Source organism: Microtus oregoni, unplaced genomic scaffold (genome assembly GCF_018167655.1).
Source record: "Microtus oregoni isolate MIOR12 unplaced genomic scaffold, Mior012 000018F_ref0000195, whole genome shotgun sequence".
NCBI classification, from domain to species: domain Eukaryota; kingdom Metazoa; phylum Chordata; class Mammalia; order Rodentia; family Cricetidae; genus Microtus; species Microtus oregoni.
In genome coordinates this window covers 6,637,652-6,663,661 of record NW_024543077.1, presented here as the reverse complement: position 1 = coordinate 6,663,661, position 26,010 = coordinate 6,637,652, and the positions used below count along the sequence as shown (strand labels likewise).

Here is a 26,010-nt window from a genome sequence, read left to right as displayed (position 1 = left end):
GAGCTACCAAGCCCTCTTGATTTCAAGCTTAGTTGACTAAAAAAATTCAAAAGAGTAAAGGGTACAGGGACTGATCCAGCCCTAGTAAGTCCCAGATATTAAACCAGAATGCATCTTTGATGATGGGTTGATTGCTGCCTATATCAAAGATCTGGGCGTCAGATTCCTTTGGCTGGAAAAGCAATGTTAGCACAATAATGCAGATTATCAGACTGAGCGGAGCCAAGCTTTCAAAGACATGAACCTAAATTCAAATTTTTTTAGAAAATAATTTTCCATCAGGGGTCAAACGGGATTTGGTACAATCAGTATGACTTTAAATACAAACCAGGTATGAAGGCCCATGCTCAAAATCGCAGCATTCAGGAGCTAAAAGCAAGAGAATCAGAAGTTCAAGGTCATCGTTGACTACTAAGTGAGTTCAAGGCCAGTCTGGGATACATGAACCCTGTCTCAAAAAGAAAAAAGGAGAGAAAAGAATAATATCTGAGGCCAGTGCATTCATTATAATGAAATATCTTAAAATTTTAGCTGCTGTGAAAACCGTCTCAGCAGTGAAGAGTCTCATGAGTCAGAGTTTGAAACATTTTATTTTCTGGACCTCGTCCAACGAAGAATTTCAGGAAGGAATCCATGTTATTTTGTACGACAGCCTGTTAATTGCTTCCAAGAGAACAGCAACAAGCTGTCCTTGAAAAGAATGTCTGGCGCTGGTGTAGCTCTAGGGACTGTAAGGTAGGATTTGCCAAGAAGCAAGGTCAGTCTGATATTGTGTCAAGCACACCCTTCACCAGCCCGAGGAAGTGAGGTGTGTCTGTTATGACGCACTGGCGGTCGGTCACCTGACAATGCTTGCAAGATGTTCGCATTCACTCTCCTGCGTAACCCGTGAGAAAGGATTTTAAGTCGTATGTCTCTACAAAAGGGTAATTTAAGTTTCTGAAAAGAAAATATTTTAAGGTTTCATGAGAGGTGACGACTAAGAGATTATGCTATAGACGCAGGATGTAGCTAGGCTAGAGGCCCTGACAGAACACGCGGCCGCTCCAAAGCGCCGTCTGCAGCAGCCTGAACTCCCTGGCCACTCTACACCAGGACAGGGAACTGAAGGAAATCCTAGAATGAGATTCACTAGTTGATGTTTTCTATGGTTTTTCCATAATTCATCAACAGTGTCCCGCTCTGCAAGATTACCATCCCCCTCCTACCTTGATAACGAGTTGAAGATTCTCCCGACATGAATAAAAATGAAGATAATTGAAGTATAGGTCCTGATTTAAAAAAAAAAAGCAAAAAATTCATTTCTAGAGTCAAGAGGTCACAGGTGTCCTTTCTCTCTTCTGAAGCTGAACTCTTTGCTGTTTCAAACTCACTTTCCCGGGTTGCGGATCACCCTCTTTCCCAGAATCCTCCACTCTTTGTTCCCTTCCTCATCTTCTCCTCGTCCATCCGCCTGTTCCTTTCACGTTCCTCACTATCAATTCCGTTCTCCCCTGTCGGACCTCAGCAACAGGCAGCCCTCTCGATTTTCTCCCTACTGCGAGAAATCTCCTATATCGTTTCCTCTACTCTCAGTGATCTAGTGATAACTAAGTTCAGAAATGCCGACAGAAGTCATCCGTTGCTGAAAACAGTAGCCACTTGCAGCCTAATAATGTCTGGCTCCTATCACGCTGGAAACAGGCAATCAGCGCTCTTTGAAACGCCGTCATTCGCTGGCCCTGCCGTCACAGCTTTACTTCACATTTTCTGGGCTCCGTCATTGGCTTCTTCCCTCATATTCTCTGCTCTCACGGACACGATTTCCCAGGATCCTCTGCACCTCTGGGCAGCTCTTCTTGGACAGTGCGTGTTTGTGTGAAATGTTGCATGGCTACTCATTTTTGCACTCAGCAAGTTTACGAGCCCTTACTCGCTGTCATTACGTTACTAAATCCTGCTAAATAAATGAAAAATAACATCAACTCCATAAAGAAGCGGTGTCAAGTTTTTTTCTATTTTATCTTGTTTTGTACTTCTCTGAGCACTGGCTATTCTTAATGTTTCTCTGAAATACTAAATCCAAATCATGTATTTAATCATGGTAAACATTTGCTAGTTTTCTTCGCTAGATTGTAGTTCATGATATTTTGGTACAAAATACATAGGCTGATCATCCTTATATTTTCTGGTATTTGCCAAAGTATAAGATAGGGACCCACGCTTTTCATCTGAATGGGTTTTGAAATGTTAAAATTATTTTATGTCTAGAAATAAATCAATCTAAAATGTGTTACACTGGTTGGCTCACAAAGATTATAAATCCTAGCTGCTAGTTAAGTTAGTAAAGTTGAGAAAAATTAATAAGTATGTTTTATTTTAATAATTATCTTTAATGTGAAATCCTTAGAGAAAAATAACAAACAAATCTGCAGTGAGCCCAGAAGACCAATATCTCCATAGTGATGACTCCAAACTTGGTATTTCTTTTTTTTTTTTTTTTTTTTTTTTTTTTATTTTAATTTATTTATTTATTAAGAATTTCTGCCTCGTCCCCACAACCGCTTCCCATTTCCCTCCCCCTCCCCCGATCAAGTCCCCCCCCCTCTCATCTGCTCGAAGAGCAATCAGGGTTCCCTGACCTGTGGGAAGCCCAAGGACTGCCCACCTCTATCCAGGTCTCCTAAGGTGAGCATTCAAACTGCCTAGGCTCCCACAAAGCCAGTACGTGCAGTAGGATCAAAAACCCACTGCAATTGTTCTTGAGTTCTCAGTATTCCTCATTGTCCGCTATGTTCAGCTAGTCTGGATTTATCCCATGCTTTTTCAGACCTAGGCCAGCTGGCCTTGGTGAGATCCCAATAGAACATCCCCATTGTCTTAGTGTGTGGGTGCACCCCTCGTGGTCCTGAGTTCCTTGCTCGTGCTCCGTCTCCTTCTGCTCCTGATTTGGACCTTGAGATTTCTGTCCGGTGCTCCCGTGTGGGTCTCTGTCTCTGTCTCCTTTCATCGCCTGATGAAGGTTAATATTCCTGAGGATGCCTATGTGTTTGTCTTTGGATTCACCTTATTTAGCTTCTCTAGGAACATGAATTATAGGCTCAATGTCCTTTATTTATGGCTAGAAACCAACTATGAGTGAGTACACCCTTTCCTCTCCCCCAGTGCTGGCAAGATGCCTCCATTTTCCATTAAAATTACCAAGCACACATCATAATTTATCTAATTTTCCCCTGCCATGAAATGCACACAGGTCATGTGACCATCCCCATATACAGCGAGGCCGATATGTAAACAATCCTTTAGCTTGTAAATATTGAAAATAAAAACGCTTTTCTGTTTGTATCACTTACTTTGGGCTTCTATCGCTTCAGTTGACTATTAATCAGCCACCATTAATGAAGTAATCATTTAAAGTACTATTCGACTATCTTTTCCATCTTAAAAAATGTAATGTAAAAGCCACAAGAAATTTTGGACTGAACAAAGAAACGTATTTCACTGAAAGTACAGCTTTTAAAAGCTAATGAAAAATTCTGCCTCTTAGCTTGAGTCTCTCTGGAATCCAAGCAAAAGTGCTGTCAGATTTGAGATGACATTAGCGCACTTATTAACTGAGCAATTTAAAAACTTCAGTCAAATCCATGGGCGGAATGAAACTAAGGTAAAAATTAGGTAAAGATACTTGATAGTAGAAAATATTTGGCATAGCTCCTAATTCTTATCCTTTCTAAGTGAAATCTGAATTTTGATTAATGTCTTTCCCAATATCCTGACTCAAGCATTCGGGGTTGAAGGAATTATTGAAAGATTGACTAGCAGTCTTTGATGTAGCAATAAATATTTATGATCTGCTGACTGTATTTTTATATTACCCATTGACTGGGTCCTTAGACCGCTTGCTTTCTTGGACCTTAGTAATTAGAGGTTTGAAATACAGTTCATGCTCTGTCTGCTTCCTGAGTAGAATGTGGATGGGAATTAGCTGCAAGCACAGGCCTTCAGCAGTTTTGATTACTGTTTACATAGAGAAATTAGCATGTTCATACAATCAAAATTGAAAACACGTTAAGAATGATGCATGTGTTTAACGTGTTCTAGATCTAACAAGACGGGTCCTTTTACATAACTAGTCATAAACTTGCTGCCCTGTCTACAATTTTATGCCCATCGAAATTAAGATTATTCATCGATTGGTAATATCAATATCAGTTAATTGTGCACTGTTATCAGAAAGTGGTAATATGCAATTCTAATAGTTTCACACTTTCAAATTCATGGCGGCCAAGTTTCCAGAGCTTAAGAACCTCATAAAATACCTTAGAATACTGTTCCTTATACTTACTACATGGTTATGGCTCAGAGCTTGTCTTCAAGGCTCCCCTTTGATACTGCAGCATTTCCTTTCTCCCTTCTGACTTCCTTGTGGACTTACCCCATTCAGACCTGGCAAATTCTGTCACCAGGTCATTGTTTTTTCATCTGACTGTAACTTAGGAAAACATAAACAAGACTGTTTGTGCCATGTTTTAAAAAACAAATCAGGTATTTTTATGTTATGCCAAAATACTACGCAGGTCAGGTAGTCAAACAGGTAAGATGAGAGAAACAAAATTCCAAGGATTTTACTCTAACTAACACCTACAGCCAAGGAAATTGGTGGCGTGCACCTTGCAGTGTCATAAATGTCTGTGGCTAGACAGTCACACAGTGAAAAGACAACAAGCAGATGGAGAAGTAGTGCCTTATCGCTGTCACTGAGGACCAGGACCTCGCTAAGCCGCATGTGTTCTCCATCAAGTTATTTTAAGAATTGAAACGAGATCATGTCTCCTTAGCAACGAATTGGTATACAGTCATCCCTCGGCTACATAACAGTGGCTATCGTTATTAGAAAGTAGTCATTGCTCCCTGAGCTCCTACAGCGTATTCAATCAGCAGAAAGAGATTAATAGACCCTGCTGGTGTTAGCTAAACCCCAAAAAGTCAAATGGCTTTCTAAGATTTCCGTTTTTTTCTATTGATTAATCTTTCAGCATACAGTTATGATTGGTGCATTTTACTATGATTTTGCAAGAACTCATAGAGCGCTGGTGACCCAATTATGAAAGTGATACAATATATAAGTTTAAAAGAAAGGATTATTTTATTGTTTCTGGCTGTTTTAAAATACATTTTGCTGGAATATAAATGACGATATTAGTGTATGAACAAATAGATCTGTTTTTACAAGTATACAGACGGGTGGTCAAGAGCACTATGTAGGAGAACAGAGAAGCTTAGACTTTCTGGTGAGAAGTCTAATTTAATCAGCTTCAGTGGGTTGCAACAATTGTAACAGTGGGAACAGCAGGTGACTGTATTTTTTCCTTATGCTGTTCGTTTGTTGTCGCTGAGAATAAAACACTCTCCCTTTGTCTGCAGGAAATTGTTTCACATTTTCCTGAAATTCCTAGACTAATAGCATTATTTGTTCCCATAAGAATCTGTGTGTGGTACCCCACAGAGTGAGAAATGATGAGGTGAACACCCCATGGAGGATGTCCCATGTGTCCAATATTAGAAGTTGCTATGACGTTTTTCCTTTCTTTCTACATAAATCTGAAAGGAAACAATTATCTTGATCCAGGTTCCAAAATCTCACTGAAGCCAAGACAGTTTTTCTCCATTTTGCCATATGTTTGAAGGATTTTTTAATTAACAGGTATAGCTACAAATATTCTCCATTTCACTGTCTTAAAACTGTCTTCTCTCCTCCTCACTAACTCCTTATGAAGTAACCATTCTCAGGCTTAATATTAATTATATACACTTTGGCCTATTAGCTCAGGCTTCTTGTTAACTAACTCTTACATCTTAAATTAACCCATTTCTATTATTTCATTTTTACCACAAGGTTCATGGTTTGTTATCTCTTGCTTCTTGGGTGACTACATGGCATCTGCCTGACTCCTTTGTTTCCTGCTCTATTTCTGCTTGGACTTCCTGGCTTGCTGTATGCTACCCTGCCAGGGGCTGAAGCAGCTTCTTTACTAACCAATGGTAATAAAGCACATTCACAGAATATAGAGGGGAATCTCCATTAGGCAGTCTTGGTGTATGTAGCCCAGTGAGCAGACTGACTCCTGGAGGCTCATATCCAATGCTGCTCTTTCTGAAACTGGAATAGGCAATCAAGGGGTCCGTGTGGGAGCAAGTACAACCCGTCCACAAAGAGCCACATCTTTTGTTTCCCTCTGAAGTTAGAAGGGCTCTTTCCTTAAACCTCAGACCAGTATGTGTGTGTATGTGTGGTCCACAGTCACACGACCAGATGTCTATGCAGGATACGGTTGTATGACCAGTGTGTGTGCAGAATATAATCACAGGACCAGTGTGTGTGCAGAGTATAGTCAAATAACCAACATGTCTATGCAGGATATAATTGTACGACCAGTGTATATGTGTATGTATGTATATATGCAGAATATAATCACATGACCAGTATTATGCAGAATATGATCATATAATCACATGACCAATATGTGTGCAGAGTATAGACAAATGGCCAGCATGTCTATGCAGGATACGGTTATATGACCAGTGTGTGTGTGTGTGTGTGTGTGTATGTATGTGCAGGAAACAGTCACATGAACAGTGTGTGTGTGCAAGGTACAATCATATGACGTGTGTGTGTGTGTGTGTGTGTGTGTGTGTGTGCAGGAAACAGGCACATGAACAGTGTGTGTACAAGGTACAGTCACACGACCAGTGTGTGTATGTGTGTCTATGTATTCAGGAAACAGTCACATGACCAGTGTGTCTGTGTAGTATACAGTTGTATGACCAGTGTGTGTGTGTCTCTGACCAATGTGTATGTGTGTGTGTGTATGTGTAGGGTACAGTCTCATAACTAATGTTTATGTGTGTGCAGGACACAGTCACATGACCAGTGTGTGGGGATGTGTAGGGTACAGTCTCGTAACTAATGTTTGTGTGTGTGCAGGACACAGTCACATGACCAGTGTGTGGGGATGTGTAGGGTACAGTCTCATAACTGATGTTTGTGTGTGTGCAGGACACAGTCACATACCAATGTGTGGGTATCTGTGCAGGACACAGTCACATGACCAGTGTGTGTGTATTGTATAGGATACACTCACATGACTAATGTTTGTGTGTGTGCAGGACACAGTCACATGACCAGTGTGTGGGGATGTGTGCAGGTTACAGTCACATGACCAGTGTGTGTGTATGTGTAGGATACAGTCACATGACTAATGTTTGTGTGTGCGTAGGACACGGTCACATGACCAGTGTGTGTGTATATGAAGGATACAGTCACATGACTAATGTTTGTGTGTGTGCAGGATTTAGTCACATGACCAGTGTGCAGGTATGTATGTAGGATACAGTCACATGACCAGTGTGTGTGTGTGCAGCATACAGTCATATTCTTATTTGTTCTTTCTGCCAGCCATTTGATCAGACTCAGCAACTTAATGCTGCACCACTCCTAAAACCCATATGGGAGAAATCTTCTGAAGGCCTCCTTCTGCAAGGCGGCGGGGGCCCTGTAATTTCTCACAAATGAAGGAAGAAGTAGACGGACATAATGGGGTATGTTACAGTACCAGTTAGGGACTGTTGATTGACCCCCAGCGGAAGCACCAATCAAAGCCCTTTCAGGAAACGTGACACAGGGTGATGGAGTCGAAGGCATCAGAGCACTGACCCAGCAGCTCCACCAGGAGCCGTGCCCCACCCAGGTCTGGGGGCTCGGGATCAGCGCCAGCTCCGTTCCAGCAAACAATGCTTTTTCCAGCAGCAATTCAGACAAAGCACTTTCCAGCTGTTGTCTGAAGGCTGAAAATGGAGCTCTGCCCTTCCTTCTTTTAGATCAATTTCACAGTATGATAAAAAAAAAAAAAAGTCCTTTATTTCCCCAGGACAATAGGACTGCTCTACCAATCTTAAAAGTGTGGGGAAGCCAGGCAGCAAACTCGAAACACACAAGTACAAAAACACGAAAGCGTTTGGCAGGCGGCGGCCGTGTGAAATGAAATGGGTGCAGCCATCCTTTCCGTCTTCGTAGTTCTCGCTCAGTGAGAGGGGCGCGCGGTTGACAAGTGTGGGGGAAATAGGATCAACTACTGGAGACGTGCCCGGAGAGAATGCCCGGCTCTAGCCCTGCCAGCTAGCTCCCTCGTCGCTTGGAGGGTGGGGTGGACGGGCAGTGTCTAGTCACGTGATATGCCAGGTTAGAGGGAGGCGAGAAGATAAGGAAAAATACTGTTGCGCTGGGCCCTAGGAGCTAGGTCTGTTTGAAGAATCGCAGGGAGTCAGAAGGATGACTCCTTGGAGACGGGCACCAGCCATCAACTTGGACAACACAGTTCAATCCCCAGCACCTACCTAGACATAAAGAACAACTCTTGCAAATTATGCTGTAACCTATCCACAAACACATAGACATGCAGAAAGAAGAATGAAAAAAAAATGCTTTTAATTATGCCTGTCCAGCAACACTGTTCCTCCTATTTGAGAGTAAGCCTGTGCATCTCTCACTGTCCCGTGCAAGGACTCCTTACGAGGTAGGGTTGTGTGGTTGGTTCGTTACCTGTGGTTGAGCCCAGATGCGCATGCGCAATGCGCAGCAGCGCTTAGGAAGGTCTAGAAAACATTTAACAAGCTCTCCTAAACTTTGGGATTTGGAGATCCTTTCAGAGGTTGTTTGTTTTGCATTTTATGCGGTTCCTCCAAAACTGTTGTCTAAAATGCATTACATTCTTTTTTGTTTTTGTTCTTTTCTGGAACTCAAAGAGATCTGCCTGCCTCTGCCTCCCAAGTGCTGGGATTAGAGATGTGAACCACCACGGCCCGGGCGGCATTATAGTCTTTTAATAGGTTCACCCACCATTTATGCTACTAAATTCCTGAAGTGAGTGGTGTGTTTAGGAAGCCTCCGCTTTGGGGAGCTTTGCAATACCAACTTTTAAAAATTCCGTGCTGCCTTTTTGCTGCTCTGTCTATACTTTCTGTCTACAATATCGTCCCATCTTCCCCAGGTCAGCAGATCATCAGTGTTGTAGATTCCCTTAGAATGTGTTTCCTATTTTCCTTTCAAGAAAATAAAACGCCAGGATTTAAATACCTCGCGCCACTCAAGGCCCAGCACAAAGGAAGTGTAACTAGATCACAGGACGGATGCCCAGCTGTCGGGCAGTCATTGTTGTGCGTGTGCTGATCACAATCGGGAGGCGAGCTTTTCATTGGACATCTGCATGGGATCACAGAGCTGAAACGGTGACGTGTGATTAAGAAGTCTTTCACTCTTTTGAGAAGGATGTAAGGACTCTATCATCTTGCGGATGGCTCGTAGACAGAGTGTTCTCTGCCTACAGATAGCATATCGCAGCCACCAGCTGTTTTTGTAGGAAGTCTGCGTAGGTCTCCGGAGACCTGTCCTTTAGGGCGTGCCCTTGAAATTGCCCAGTGTTGTGTACACTCTTCTCAGAAGCGGGGCCTTTAAAGCTGTGCCTTCGAAACTGCCCTTTCTTACTTCTCCGTGTGTGTGTGTGTGTGTGTGTGTGTGTGTGTGTGTGTGTACATATCTATGAGATAAACATATACCACATGGTTGCGGGGTGCTGGAGACTGCCTTCATCTGTCACCCCTCCACCTCAGCATCCCCTAAGCCCTCTTCCAAAAATAAATGTATTGGAGAAGACTGTAGAAGGTGGACCAGGCTATTGCAATGGATTTCCCTGTTTGTAATTATCTGCTTCGATGCCTCCCTCCATTAACTTAGCCAGTCGAAAGAATACTGCACTTTGTCTCTCGATGCTCACATTCAAGACCTGAAGCTGTTTTCCCCAGCAGCCTGGTTGATAATCTGAAAAATAGCCTTAAGCCAACGTATGACCTGGACTGCTTGAAATTCTTAACACTTGTATTGAAGTCCTAGGTTTGGAATCTGAGTCTGACCTCATTACCACTTGAATGCGTAGCTTACTTAACCTCTCCCAGGCCCAGTCTCTTAAGTCTGAAGTAAAGATTATCTCAGGTATAGGTTTAAACGCTAGATAAATAAATACTAAGAATTTTAAACACAGTCACTGACTTGAGGCATCCCACGTGTCCGTGGCATGGTTCAGCAGCTGAAGATTGGGCTATGGGGAATAAGTAACAAGAGGTGGTTACATGGTGGTCAGAAAGATGAAGATGGCCTCAGACAGAGATGGCTACCAGCTTGTTAGTGGGAAGAGAAGAAAGAGCACTATGGTGGGCTAGGAAGCAAAGAGACTGGAGAGAAAATGGTCCGTGTGGGGCAAACTCAAAGGATAGGCCAACCCCAGCAAAGAATGCCTGGTAAGAGGCCTGGTAAGAGGTGGGAACCCATGCCAGTGCCTTGCCTGTGGTACGAAGAGTCTGTACCAGACTAAACACCAGGCACTGGAGGACAAGGAGTCGAAACTACGTTGAGCATGTGAGGTGGTGATAAGCTCGCAAGGAAGGCAGTGTCAGGTGCTATATAGTGTCTGGTACCGATATTCTCAGTGTGCAAAGTTATTCACACCTCACAACCCCTGGGTCCTGAGACCTTCCTGACTACAAGAAGCCCTAGGAAGGTCCTAGATCCTCCCCAGAAGTCAACTGGAGGTGCAATTAGCAGACCCTATGATAGAACAAGCTAATGTGGTTTGCCTTTCTTCCTCCATTCCTGTTTATTACTACGACATCAGAAATCACAGCTAGAGACTCTTGCAGGTCCCTGTAGTAGAGGTGAATGATGTGATGGCAAAGGAGGTGTGAGAAAAAGAAGGAAGGAAGGAAAGGAGGAAGAGAGGGAGGGAGGGAGGGAAGGAGGGAGGGAGGAAAGGAGGGAGGGAGGGAAGAAGGGAAGAAGAGAGGGAGGGAGGGAAGGAAGGAGGGAAGGAGGGAGGGAGAGAGGGAGTGAGAGAGAGAAAGAGGGAGGGAAGGAAAAAGGGAAAAGGAAAAACGGAGGGGCTAAAGAATAGTCCAAGAACCTGAGTCAAAGGCTTCTGTCTTAGAATTTCAGTGAAGAGAATACTTTAGTGGTTATCTAATCTGATGTTCTTTCTACAGCACAATGCCTGGCTCTTGGTAGCAATTAAATACATGTAAACCTTTGCTGAATTTATAAGTGAATAAATAGGGAACACAACCTAGAAATAGTTGACAGATATTGGCATAGCTACATCAAGACCTGAACCTCCTAATTGCCAAGCTTTTACCTTGTCCTCTATTCCACACTTGGCCTCAGTGCACAGTGCCCTTGGGACTCTTTTCCTCCACTGGGTTACCCCACCCTGCCCCGCCTCACTGTGAGGGCTTGTGGCTGGTCTTATTTGTATCTTGTTGCTCTAAGCTTGGTTGATGTCCCCCGGAGGCCTGCTCTTTCCTGCAGGGAGGCAGAGCTGGGAATGGATCTGGGAGAGTGGGTGTACCGAGAAAGTGGAGGGAAGGGAAGCTGTGGTTGGGATGTATTGTATGAAAGAAGAAGAAATGAAAAATTTAAAAAATTATCAAGACAATGTATTTTAATGTTAAGGTTTGTTTCTCACCCTTTTAATTTGCAAAGTCATTTATAGTATTTCATATTAAAGGAATACCTTTATAGCTCCCGTAACCTAAGCACCCATTTTCATACTCATACCCAAGTTGATTGGCATGTACAATAATGGTATCCCCAAGATAAGTCAATAGAACCCTGGCAAGAGCAGCTGCCAAAATGGAATTTTCCTCCGTCTGATTTGTAACTTTCACTTTTAAAAGGCCACGTGGGAATTTCAGAAATTGCTTCAAATCATTTCAAAAGAATGATGCTCCCGTCTTTATATGAACAGAAATAAAGAATACTTTAGCAAAAGAAATTAGATTTAGGTATAAGGGAAAACGTTGAAGCAATAAGAGGCGTAGAACCTGTGTTAGTTTAAATAATCTCATAGAGAGTGACACTGTTAAGAAGTGTGTCGCCGTGGGAGATCTTTTTTGCTTAAGCTTTGGTCAGCGACACAAGCCATGTTCCAGTTGCCTTCTTATCAAGACCATGTTTGCCGGCCACTACCATGCTCTCCACCATGATGCTAATAAACTGAACCTCTGAGCTGTAAGCAAGCTACCACAATTAAAGGCTTTTCTTTATAAGAGTTGCCGAGGACACGGTATCTCTTCACAGCAATAGAAAACTAAGACAGAAGTTGGTCCGAATGTGGGTATTTTCAAATAGGCCAGACCATGTTTTTGTTTGGTGAAATATGAACTTTGGGAGATTGGGTTAGGAAAGCAGCGGAGTGCTTTAAGAACTGCTTCATTGACTGTACCAATAGACATGTGAAAGAATTATTTGAACTGTGGGGCTTACTCAAGAGGTTTCAGAGGAGAAGGATTTAGTAAGTTGCCTAGAGATCATTCTTGTGATAATTTGGTGAAGAAAGTTGCTTCCTTTGCCCTTATCCAAAGAGTCTACCTGAGGCTAAAGTAAAGTTTTGGATTAATTCCATTGGGAGAGGAAATCTCAAAACAGCCTAGTATAGACTCTGTCCTGTGGTTCTTAGTGGTAACTGTAATGAAAATGAGCAAGCTGAGTGGGGTAAATTACAAAATGTATATTTTGAGGAGAAAAAAGTACACCAGGAAGTGGGATGGAGCTAAGTCCTGTGTTCAAGGAGATAAACAGATTAAGAACTGGAATAAAGACAGTGGTGACCTTAGGGCAGGATCCCATCCAGTTAAGTTTTCAGCTGTGAAAAGGAGCTGAAGAAGCCTACAGCCAGGTGTGGTGGTGCTCACCTTCAATCCCAGCACTGAGGAGGCAGAGGCTGGTGCATCTCTGAGTTTGAGGCCAGCCTGGTCTCCAGAGCGAGTTTCACGACAGCCAAGCTTAGGCAGTGAAGGACAGAAAGCTGGTGAAGATGGAATTGAATGAGGAGGTCTTGTTCCAGGCCCAGAGAGCAACAGAACTCGGCAGCTTTCTCCTCGTGGTTCTGGGTTTAGAGTTAAGGACAGAAGGAAGGAGTTATGGAATAAAGCTGCTGAGGCCTTTTGTGTCAGGGGTGTCGCTGAATGGTGGCCTAGTGGAGAGACCATTGCAGGAAGCTGTGAAGCTGAAGCCTGAATGTCCTTGGAGAATTCAAGCTGTCAGAGACGCTAGAGTCCTAGCATAACTGCCCAAGAGAGCTGCTACCAGGGAGAGGAACCAGCCCAAGAGAGGGAAGTGTGCTGCACAACACAGCTGAGCAGAGTTGGAGATCTGAAGAGCATTTGGCATCAAACATGGAGATGCAGAGTTTGGAGTCTGCCCAGCTGGGTTTTGGTCTTGCTTTGGCCCAGGATTTTCTTTCTGTGCTCCCTTCCCTGTGTTTGGAATGGCAATATATATCCTGTGCCCTTATATGTCGGAAGTATGTGATCTACGTTTTGATTTTATAAGATATTACAGTTAAGAGATTGCATGAGCCTCAGAAGAGACTTTGAACTTTTAAACATTGTTGAAACTGAGATAGACTATGGGATCTCTTGAAGCTGGACTAAATGCATTTGGCATTATGACATTGTTACAAGTTTATGGGGCCCAGGGTAGTTTGAATGTAATTGGTCCTCATCAGCTCATAGGGAGTAGCACTACTGGGAGGTGTGGCCTTGTTGAAGTAGGTGTGGACTGTTGAAGGAAGTGTGTCACTAGGGGGGCCGGATTTGACATCTTTTTTTTTTTTTTTGATTTTTCACAGCAATAGAATTCTTAATGAGAACTGTTTTAACAAAACCATCAGGAAACATTAGAAAAAATGGCCATTAATTAGTTTATTCCCTTGAGTGTTCATGGCCTAGCTGGGACAGGTGTGAGAGTGTGCTGGGGTTCTCAATCACAGATCTTTGCCATCACTAAACAGGACAGAGCCTTCTGCCCCAAACCGTGTACTTACATTTCCAACATGAAAACACGTTTCTTCTTACATGCTAATGGGAACATCAACAAATAATTAAATAACACATCCCCAGAACATAATAAAATTCTTTCATAGTATTTTAATACTATTAAAATTAGCATGTGCTCCAGAAAATAAAGTTAAATAAATCCTATTGGCTAGAGGAAGAATTAACTGTTTGATACAGAATGTATGTAATTGGTAGGATGGATATGGTTGATTAAATTGATTTGATAGAAAGAATTTAGAAACACTAGGAAGATGGTATTAATTTCAGTTATTATATCTTTTCCAGTTTTCCTCTAACCACTCCTGTCCTTTATTCAATGAGAATCTGCCTAATATATAAAGAATTTCCAATACAGAACTGATCCAACACTTTGTATATTGTACAGAAAGCTTGGAAGAAGCAGAATACCAATGAAACCGTTAGGTCTGAGGCTTACAGGTCACAAGCCTTTGGTAGCAACAATTTCATTGGAAACAGAACAATACATATTTGGAAAGGTAGGGAAAGAGATGCGTAAGTTGAGATAGGCTTACCCATTGAATGGTCAACTTCAAGGCAGCAGTTGTGAACAGTGAAGACATGGCTTCCCAAGACGGTGATTTGCTGGGTGGAGAAGACAGATGAGGCCAAAAGACTATAGGTAAAGAGTGGGAAGCAGTAGGCATGGGTAGCAAGCAGTTCTAACTTAATAGAGTAGACTGTGAGAAGAGCATTGGTTAGGACGTCAGTCATTCTAGTCTGGTCCAAGGAAGCTGGGGAAGCAGATAGCATCAAGAGAGACACACAAAAAGAAAGATTCGATAGTCCACCGTGACTCAAAGAACGTGGGAGTAGAGGAATTTGTAAAAATAACTTGAATTTAAACAATGCTTCATCAAGAGTGCGCTCTTTCTTTTCCCAAAATGATGAGGTGTCCAGGAGATACCCAGCACTATATATTTATCTCCATGACTAACAAAGAAGCAAATAATTTTAGACTGTTTTCCATATATAACAATAGTTCTAAACCCCCTTGTTCCATCAGCTTTACCCTCCCTTTCCTGCACAGGAGAACCCCGTGGTTGGGAGTCAGGTCTTCGTGAGGTCACACCGCTGGGGCCACCACACACATCAGTCACGGTAATCTGACCTTAAGTCGATAGCCCTAGAATTACTGGTCTTAAATAGGGCTGTAAGTGAATGACTAACTGAGGAACCAATGCTCCCTTCCAGGCAACTGAAAGATGTGCCTAGCTTTCCAATGAGGTGCACGCTGATATCTGTACAGAGAACCTTCCTGCGGTAAAGCTGTTTCCACAGCACGGTCTCGTTTTCACGGTAGACCTGACGATGAGGAAACGGAAGCAATGTTTCAACTTCCGGCTTATGAAAGAAGAAGCCAGGAGATGCAGAGATTGAGCGACTCCTTTACGATACCCTCTTAAATAGGCAAGCAGTTTGTAGCTAGCTAGAGCTAGTTACCCTTCTATGCTCTTACATCCAGTCTATCTTAGAACTTGGCTTGGAACACCATGGGATGACATACACCAGGTGTCTCATGTGTTGTCTCACAACATGTGAGTGACATTCACGCAGCACCGCCTATAACTAATCTGCCTCATCCTTCCCATCCAAACAAGCACACCTTTGCACGTATCGCCACCTACAACAATTTTTGATAGGACACGCTATCTAGGCATTTATATATTTTATAAAGTATACAATTGAGTGTTGTCAAGGTGTAAGATAGCTTTGCAATAACTGAACTGTCATATTTTATGTTCAGAAATCTGTTTTGACCCAGTAAAGAGAATGCTGCAATCTTCTTTATCAGTTGCCTCTTTAATGACTTGAAAACCCGTGGAGTAAGAACGGCGCATAAACTGTATCTAAAGGAAGTCTCGTGAAGAACCACAAATAGTTCTCGTTTGGTTGCTGAGCAACAAAAAGAGACACCGTCGATTACCACATAACTGCTCTGCAGACCTGAAAAGATCCAGTCCCTTTCTCCTGCCGAGTACTGGAAGAGCAGAGAGAGAGATTAAGTGCCCAGGGACTGAGGGTTTGTCAACTGTGATTAAAGCTAGTGACAGTCTTGTAGGAAAGTGGCATCTGTCGTCTTCCTGCCTTTTCTTTGGCCACTCAGAAATGATATTTCTCCAGTCATTTGGATATGACTATAGTGGGAATATCTTAATTGGGCCATTCCAGTTTTGTAGAAGGGTACTGTCAGGGACAAATAATAACTCGAGGAATAGCAGTCATCTTTGCATAAAAGCATGAAGCTCACAAACCTTATCACCTATATGATCTCATTATTAGTAATTTTCCAAGTTGGTATTATGCTTCTTCATCATTTTAGAGTCATCTGATTGTAATAAGTCAAAAACCCTCATCAATGAGACCTGGAACTCAGTCTTATGCCTCACTATCTCAAGTTATCACACTATACCAGGCAGCCCCTAAACACACAGAAAATGTCGGGGCCAGGTTGAGGTGGATGGATGGATGACAGATAGATAGGTAGGTAGGTAGATAGATAGATAGATAGATAGATAGATAGATAGATAGATAGATAGAATAAGGGAAGAATGAGATGGTGGATGAATAGATGGTAGATAGATGCATGGATGGATGGATGGATGACAGATGGATGGATGGATGGATGGATGGATGGATGGATGGATTGATGGATGGATGGGCGGATGGATGGATGGATGGATGGATGGGCGGATGGATGGATGGATGGATGGATGGATGGGTGGATGGATGGATGAGATGAGTTGCACCCAACAGGAAGCCTACATAAGACGTTTGTCCTCCCTAGCAATCTGAAAATGCAAATTAAAACCATGATTTCACCAGCTACATTTAGAAAAAGTAGACCTGAGAGTAACAAGAATGTGCCAGATAAGAAGCAATGGCAGTTCCGACATACTACCAGTGCATAGCCTATTGTATTAGCCATTTGCTGTTCTCTAATAAAACTAGAAGCACATGTGGTTGATGGGCAGTCATTCCATGCCAAGGTCAAAAAGCTCTGTCTGTCACCTGATCCATGGAAGAAGTTTGCAACAAAGTAGCCTTTGAAGTATCCAAACACTTGTAATGAGATAATAGGTAAACATTAATAAATAATAATATGGCCATCCAAAAGACCCAGTAAAAGTTAATGGCCTAAAAGTACCTGTATTAAAATCCATGAATATCACAGGTACATTTTTAGGGAATTACAGAATATTAAAATGTATTTTATTTACAAAAAGTTTAAAGTTCACATTTTAAGGATGATCATTATTTCATAATTTATTATTATTCAGAGATAGTTTCCTAAGTACAACATAAAATGTAAAGTGCTTCCAATTATCAAGCTTCAGGTGGAAGACAACAGTTGCTTTCAGAAAGTGTAATAAATAGGCACAACTAGGAAAAGAGGTGCTGTGGAGGTTTCTGCTAACATAAGCAGTTTACTAATCGTCAAGGCGGATAGTGGTGCACACGTATGTTTTTTTTCTTCAACCTTTTGCACAAGTGAAATGTATTATGACTACATTTAAGAACAGAAGAGGTCAGTACTTCGGATGTGACTCAGTGGTAGGGCATTTGTCTAACACGTGAGAGGCCCTGGGTTTGACCCTCAGCACCAACCAGTGCCTGAGGTTGGGTAGAGAAGGGTAGAGGAGGAGAAAAATGACCTACCTGACTCTGGTATTTTCCTAGGACTCTGAGATGAACAGAATTAGTTTAAAAAAAAAAAAAAAACATGCCGAGGCATTCCCAGCTGCTACTCTCAAGTGAGTAACGCTAATGGCAAAGAAGCAAGAGCTGCTTCATCTCTGCCGGGTGTGGGATCAATGCATCAGCACCTATCCCGAGACTGTCAAAGTGTGTTTCCAGCCCATCATAAGCTTTAGCATTTTCTAGAAGCAACCCTCCCCTAAATCCTCTGACAGCAACTGTTGAGCCTTTCCATCCATCCATTTATTATTATTATTATTATTGTTATTATTATTATTATCATTATTATTATTATTTTGTGTTTTTATTGGGGTTAATCATGGGTAGGAACTGTCACCTTCAAGGTATGCCCCTCCCACCAAAATTGACAACAATTTTCTTAATGGAGCATCTTATTTTTTTTTATTTATTTTTTTATTTTTATTTATTTTTTTATTTTTTGGTTTTTCGAGACAGGGTTTCTCTGTGGTTTTGGAGCCTGTCCTGGAACTAGCTCTTGTAGACCAGGTTGGCCTCGAACTCACAGAGATCCGCCTGCCTCTGCCTCCCGAGTGCTGGGATTAAAGGCGTGTGCCACCTTAAAAGCTGTTATGTCTTTCTTTTAAATATTTATTTAATTTATTATGTATACAATATTCTGTCTGTGTATATGCCTGCAGGCCAGAAGAGGGCACCAGACCTCATTACAGATGGTTGTGAGCCACCTTGTTGCTGGGAATTGAACTCAGGACCTTTGGAAGAGCAGGCAATGCTCTTAACCATTGAGCCATCTCTCCAGCCCCGTCCATCTATTTCTTTAGAAGTATGACCATTAATCAAACTGATGATGTTGCGGCCACTTTACTTAGGATTGTTTTGCTCATAGAATTATTCATTTATAGGTGCACTGGGCAATCCTCATATGCCCCTAGCAACATCAGCCACAATTTTAATTTGCTAGTTCAATTTTCAAGTATTTGGTTCATGAGGATAAAAATACCAATCCGTGATAGAATCATTCTCCAAAAATAAAGTTTTTATTCATACATAATTTAAGAAATCTTAAAACAATGATCTCAAACAATCATGCCTTTTGCATTTAAAGGAGGAGAAATCATTTTAATGATTATATTTTACAATGAATAATTCATAGTCATAGCATTTTTAAGTTCATAAAGCTAGCTTTTAACCAGTAGACTTCCACAAACCTGTGATAGTTCATTGAGGGAAGAGAACAAACGCCATCACTATTTTTCCAAAATAAGAGAATGAGTCTGTGACAGCTTCCTGTTTGACTCCCAGGGCCCTCTGTCCACAGTCACTGCGCTCGGACAGTGTTCAAACACTGAGCCGAGCCTTTTCTGTCATTACCTCACTTCATTCTCACGGTCTTTACAGAGGAGGAAGGGTGGTATTCAAGCCTTCAAACACCAAGGCTTTCTCTTTCATCCAAAGTACATGGCCATCACTTCTCAATAGTTTGAAGATGCTTTGATCTTAGTTGCACTAAAATGGAAATAAAAATGAAAAGAAAGGGGAAAAACACAAACGTATGTTTCCTCAAAGTACAAATCCTTCTAACATTTTTTTTCTTAGCTTAAATATGGAGTTGTTTCCAAGTTTCAAGGATAGCCAAGTAGCCCTTCTTCCAGCGTCTGGCCATTCTTCTTGTAGGCAGACCTCTGTAACCTCGCGTCACCTACAGAGACCTGAAGTGTTATTTTAATGGATTTCTCACTGCTCACTGAGAAGCAGAGAATTCTCTCAGAGTTCTCATAAATAACTCCCTTTCTCTATGTCAACGCTGATTGAACTTACCTCACGTTGTCAATCTCTCCTTTTCCTTGCAGGTGATGTCATTGTCTACATTAATGAAGTTTGCGTCCTGGGGCACACTCATGCAGACGTCGTCAAACTTTTCCAGTCTGTTCCTATTGGTCAGAGTGTCAACTTGGTGTTGTGTCGTGGCTACCCTTTGCCCTTTGACCCCGAAGATCCTGCCAACAGCATGGTGCCACCCCTCGCAATAATGGAGAGGCCACCTCCACTGATGGCCAATGGAAGACATAACTATGAGACGTATTTGGAATACATTTCTCGGACCTCACAGTCAGTTCCAGATATTACAGATCGACCACCTCATTCTTTGCACTCCATGCCAGCTGACGGTCAGCTCGATGGCACGTATCCACCACCCGTCCATGATGACAATGTGTCTATGGCTTCATCCGGAGCCACACAAGCTGAACTCATGACCTTAACCATTGTGAAAGGTGCCCAGGGATTTGGCTTCACCATTGCCGACAGTCCCACGGGACAGCGGGTGAAACAAATACTTGATGTTCAGGGATGCCCTGGGCTGTGCGAAGGGGATCTCATTGTTGAGATCAACCAGCAGAATGTACAGAACCTGAGCCATACGGAAGTAGTGGACATACTGAAGGACTGCCCCATCGGAAGTGAGACTTCCTTGGTCATCCATCGAGGAGGTAAGACAAACACGGATGTGGCAATACAGTGTGTGGGTAGATGAGAACTCTTTATAAAAACATTGGTCAAATGAAGGTTTCTTTAGGCTGGCGTAAAATCATGCCGTTATTAAAAAAAAAAAAGTGAAAAGGGCAGAGAGAAAACTGTGAACTTTAATATCTGGGTTTCTGAGTCTTACGTTAAACGCTAGGATAGTAGTGTTCCAGTCTTACCAACATAGCAATAGAGATTCGGAGGGTAAATAATGGGTCCCGGCTATGGATATATTACGTTCTGTCACATAGGTTTAGAACCTGGTTCTGTACAGAACTCGGTCCATGCCTGTTGGTTTACTGAGGGAAGCAATACCAGGAATCGTATGTGGGTTCCAGGCCAGCCTTGGAGAGGCCAGTCCACTCCTCCAAAGGGCCACCAGGAGCTGGGTTCAGATCAAATAATTGTGAATAGGAACAGTCCGCTCCTATGGACACAACTATCTGTCACCATGGATAAGTATGTCTGCCATGAGCCAGGTAGAAAGCGATGGGACAGGCTAGGACTGGGAGCTCTAGGAATAACATGGAACACAATTTAAGGACTCGTGGGAGCTTTGAATCCCTACAGCTCTTCTCTCCATCTTTGTGGAAAATTAATGGGGCAAAGCTAAGTCCCCTTCCTTCTTCTCTGCCGCTGTGAAGGACGAGGCACAGGCGGAGCAGGTTTTCCTCCCTCTCAGCTAACAGGACACAGGGCGGGAAGTCCTTAATCCTCAGCTGTGGGATGGCACCGCAGGCTTGCCAGGCCATCTCACCTGATGGTAACAGCAGGTGCACGCCTCGCTCTGTGTCTGCCAAGCTCAGCTGACCCTGGAGCTGCAGCGGAGAAGGGTCAAGAGCAGTATGGTGGCGTAGCCAATGCATGACAAACCTGTGTGACTGAACATACCTGATTGCCTCCTCAAGCTCCCGAAACAAAGTGGGAGCTGTCATTTTAAAACTGCAAGTAAAAGAATTCAAAGCTGAGAGAAGTACGTTTATGAGTGACTGGCCTCTCTGCAGCTTTTTCCCTTCAAGGAAGGGTTACATTATTGACTCAGCAAGTGCTATGCCTTTTCCAAGCAACATGATGCAAAGTTCCCATGACCGAGAGGAAATTAGTATGATAACAAAATAGTCACACATTTTTGCCTTCATACTGCATTGTCATAAAGTGGCACGTGAATTTGGGTAATTAAGTGTTGCTGGTGTATTTTGACTTCTTGAATTGCTTGTTTAAGATTAAGGCAAATATTTCTAATTTAAACAATTATATATTCCTAATGTTCAGTTGAAAAACTCAAATTTTGGGACAATATTTCTAATATTAAGTGCTATAGCTGAAAAATCGATGTATTGTAGCCATTGTTTGGCTCACAGAAAGAAATTTGAACATGTTTTTAAATAGCTTCTATTAAATTGTAGCATAGCAGGAAAATGCTTTGAATTCTTTGCTGTACTATAATTTGTGCCTTTCTGAAAGCATTTTAGTGTGTACGTGTGTGTGTGTGTGTCTGTGTGTCTGTCTGTCTGTGTGTGTGTGTGTGTGTCTGTGTGTGTGTGTGTGTGTGTGTGTGTGTCTGTGTGCATGTGTTGAGCTGGGCAGCCTTGCTCTCCTCCCTTCCATGGTCTCTGACCTCTCCCTCAGTCCTGCTCTCTCTGACCTCTCACTCCCTGCTCTCCCTCCTCCTTTTCTCGCTCGCTCTGATCACTTTCTCCATTCTCCAGTGATGAGACTTGGGTCTGCATTTTGTTCCTTTAGGTGAGCAATGTCTTGCCTTTCTCACTAGAGCAGCATTGTGGAATCTGAAAGTCCTTGTCTGCCTACTGAGGCTCCCAGAATTCCTACAGTGTTCACCCTTCTCTGAAGTTAGTAAGAGACGCACCATGACTGTGTGATAGTCTGGATTCTCTTGTTACAGGACACTCAGAAATGCTTATGACCTCATTTAGATGATCCTCAAGGCTAGGTCCTTATTTCAGGACCATGGCTGCTTGTCTTATTTTTTAGTATTTTTTTTATCTATAAAGCAATGATGCAGGTAGTTGAATATTTTTTAGTAAATAATTTGGAAAGCATACAATGAAAAGTAATTTTCTGTCCTACCTATATTTTTAATCTTTTTATTAGAAGAAAATATATATTGTATGTATATCTATAGGCAGTATGTAGTCTGGTGACACATATATGAAATATATATTCTAATGAAGTTAGAATGGCAAAATGCATGTGTACATTTTGATTTAAAATGTCTTGATTAGAAGGAAATATTTAACTTATTAAAAATATTACCATATGGTGTAGTTTATATATCATAACCTTTGTCAATTGAAAGTATATATTTCACTGAGTTCTTCAATGGTATAGTTACACAATGGGGTCTTTTGAGATACCAGCCTCTAAGAACACAGTCCAGCTAAGGCCACAGTTGGTGAGGGAAAAAATAACTAAGGGGGTCTGAGAGGAAATGAACCAACTCACACATGATTTTTCCACAGTGTGTCTCTTATTGTTATATCTTTCTTGTTCTCTGTTCTAATTCTTCTGTTCTGTCTATAATTTCTTAATTCTAATTCTCTGTCTCAATTCTAATTCCAATTCCAATTTTCTGCTACCTTCTTCTTCTTCTTCTCCTCCTCCTCCTCCTCCTCCTCCTCCTCCTCCTCCTTCTCCTTCTTCTGCTGCTGCTGCTCCTGCTCCTTCTGCTACCTCTGCTTCTGCTCCTGCTCTTTCTCCATCTCCTTCTTCTTCATTTTCCTATTTTTGCTCCTTTCTGGGACACTTCTGCTCCAATTTCTGCTCCAGCTTCTGTCCATTCTATGTAGATCCACAAAATCCTGCAGGCTTAGAAAGTAACCAGGCAACCTATGTACACACAGGGGAAGTTTATGATCCTTGGTCCATTAGCACTTTGACCAAATGTAGCAAACTCTGAAGGTCTTTTAGATCTGAAGTTTGCAGCATTTACTAAGTGGTTGAAACAAAGAGGAGACCCAGGCCTCTAAATCATCTGATCCAGGTTCTGGCTATTACAAACAATGCTGCTATGAACATCATAGAGCATATACTTTTGTTGTATGATAAGGCCTCTCTTGGGTATATTCCCAAGAGTGGTATTGCTGGGTCCAGGGGTAGGTTGATCCCGAATTTCTTGAGAAACTGCCACACTGCTTTCCAAAGTGGTTGCACAAGTTTGCATTCCAACCAGCAATGGATGAGTGTACCCCTTTCTCCACAACCTCTCCAGCAAAGGCTATCATTGGTGTTTTTTATTTTCGCCATTCTGACAGGTGTAAGATGGTATCTTAAAGTTGTCTTGATTTGCATTTCCCTGATCGCTAAGGAAGTTGAGCATGACCTTAAGTGTCTTTTGGCCATTTGAACTTCTTCTGTTGAGAATTCTCTGTTCAGATCAGTGCCCCATTTTATAATTGGGTTGATTAGCCTTTTACGGTCTAGTTTCTTGAGATCTTTATATATTTTGGAGATGAGACCTTTGTCAGTTGCGGGGTTGGTGAAGATCTTCTCCCAGTCAGTGGGTTGCCTTTGTGTCTTAGCGACAGTGTCCTTTGCTTTACAGAAGCTTCTCAGTCTCAGGAGGTCCCATTTATTCAATGAGGTCCTTAATGTCTGTGCTGCTGGGGTTATACGTAAGAAGTGGTCTCCTGTGCCCATGTGTTGTAGAGAACTTCCCACTTTCTCTTCTATCAGGTTCAGTGTGTTCGGACTGATATTGAGGTCTTTAATCCATTTGGACTTGAGTTTTGTGCATGGTGATAGATATGGATCTATTTTCATTCTTCTACAGGTTGACATCCAGTTATGTCAGCACCATTTGTTGAAGATGCTTTCTTTCTTCTATTGTAAACTTTTAGCTCCTTTATCGAAAATCAGGTGTTCATAGGATTGAGGGTTAAAATCCGGGTCTTCTATTCGATTCCATTGGTCAACTTCTCTGTTTTTATGCCAATACCAAGCTGTTTTCAGTACTGTAGCTCTGTAATAGAGTTTGAGGTCAGGGATGGTAATGCCTCCAGAAGTTCCTTTATTGTATAAAATTGTTTTGGCTATCCTGGGGTTTTTATTTTTCCATATAAAGTTGATTATTGTCTTCTCCAGGTCTGTGAAGAATTTTGATGGGATTTTGATGGGGATTGCATTGAATCTATAGATTGCTTTTGGTAGAATTGCCATTTTTACTATGTTGATCTTCCCAATCCAGGAGCAAGGGAGATCCTTCCATTTTCTGGTGTCCTCTTCAATTTCTTTCTTCAAAGACTTAAAGTTCTTGTCAAATAGATCTTTCACATCCTTGGTCAGAGTTACCCCCAAGATATTTTATGCTATTTGTGGCTATCGTGAAAGGTGATGCTCCTCTAATTTCCCTCTCTGTTTTCTTATCCTTAGTGTATAGGAAGGCCACTGATTTTTTGGAGTTGATCTTGTATCCTGTCACATTACTAAAGGTGTTTATCAGCTGTAGGAGTTCTTTGGTAGAGTTTTTGGAGTCGCTTATGTATACTATCATATCATCTGCAAATAACGAGAGCTTAACTTCTTCTTTTCCGATACGAATCCCCTTGATCCCTTTATGTTGTCTTATTGCTATTGCTAGAACGTCAAGCACTATATTGAAGAGGTATGGCGAGAGTGGACAGCCTTGTCGTGTTCCTGATTTTAGTGGGATGGCTTTGAGTTTTTCTCCATTTAATTTAATGTTACCTGTCGGCTTGCTGTAAATAGCTTTGATTATATTTAGGTATGACCCTTGTATCCCTAATCTCTCCAAGACTTTTATCATAAGTGGGTGTTGAATTTTGTCAAATGCTTTTTCAGCATCTAATGAAATGATCATATGGTTTTTTTCTTTCAGTTGATTTATATGGTGGATTACATTGATAGATTTGCGTATGTTGAACCAGCCCTGCCTCTCTGGGATGAAGCCTACTTGATCATGATGGATAATTTTTCTAATGTGTTCTTGGATTCGGTTTGCCAGTATTTTATTGAGAATTTTTGCATTGATATTCATGAGTGAGATAGGCCTGTAATTCTCTTTCTTGGTTGGGTCTTTGTGTGGTTTTGGTATCAGGGTAACTGTAGCTTCATAAAAGGAATTTGGCAATGACTCTTCTGTTTCTATATTGTGAAATACATTAAGGAGTATAGGTATTAGCTCTTCTTGGAAGTTCTGGTAGAATTCTGCATTGAATCCATCTGGACCCAGGCTTTTTTTGGAAGGGAGATTTTTGATAATGGTTTCTAGTTCTTCGCCACTAACAGGTCTATTTAGATCGTTCACCTGGTCTTGGTTTAGCTTTCGTATATGGTACTTATCTAAAACATGTCCATTTCTTTTGCATTTTCTAGTTTTGTGGCATACAGGCTTTTGTAGTAAGATCTAATGAGTCTCTGAATTTCCTCTGTGTCTGTGGTTATGTCCCCCTTTTCATTTCTGATCTTATTTATTTGCATGTTCTCTCTCTGTCGTTTAATTAGTTTGGATAGGGGTTTGTTGATATTGTTGATTTTCTCCAAGAACCAACTTTTTGTTTCATTGATTCTTTGGAATGTTTTCTGTGTTTCTATTTTGTTGATTTCCGCCCTCAGTTTGATTATTTCCAGTCTTCTACTCCTCCTGGGCGCGTCTGCTTCTTTTTTTTTTTTTCTAAAGCTTTCAGGTGTGCTGTTAAGTCTCCGATGTATGCTTTCACTGTTTTCTTTAAGTGGGCACTTAGTGCTATGAACTTTCCTCTTAGCACTGCTTTCATAGTGTCCCATAGGTTTGAGTATGTTGTCCCTTTATTTTCATTAGATTCAAGGAAGACTTTAATTTCTTTCTTGATTTCTTCCTTGACCCAGGTGTGGTTCAGTAGTTGACTGTTCAGT

General features: G+C 41.8%; 1 protein-coding gene across 6 annotated transcripts in view; it reads left to right on the top strand.

Annotated features, from left to right (window-relative positions):
- The window catches only part of LOC121458759 (membrane-associated guanylate kinase, WW and PDZ domain-containing protein 2-like), a 1,271,545-nt gene that overhangs the window by 1,033,633 nt on the left and 211,902 nt on the right, over nucleotides 1-26,010 (top strand). For all 6 annotated transcript variants that reach the window (XM_041668118.1, XM_041668117.1, XM_041668122.1 and 3 more), the window contains one exon: nucleotides 19,467-20,105. In XM_041668118.1, the coding sequence (XP_041524052.1) occupies nucleotides 19,467-20,105 (639 nt within the window). The remainder of the gene's footprint in view (nucleotides 1-19,466; nucleotides 20,106-26,010) is intronic.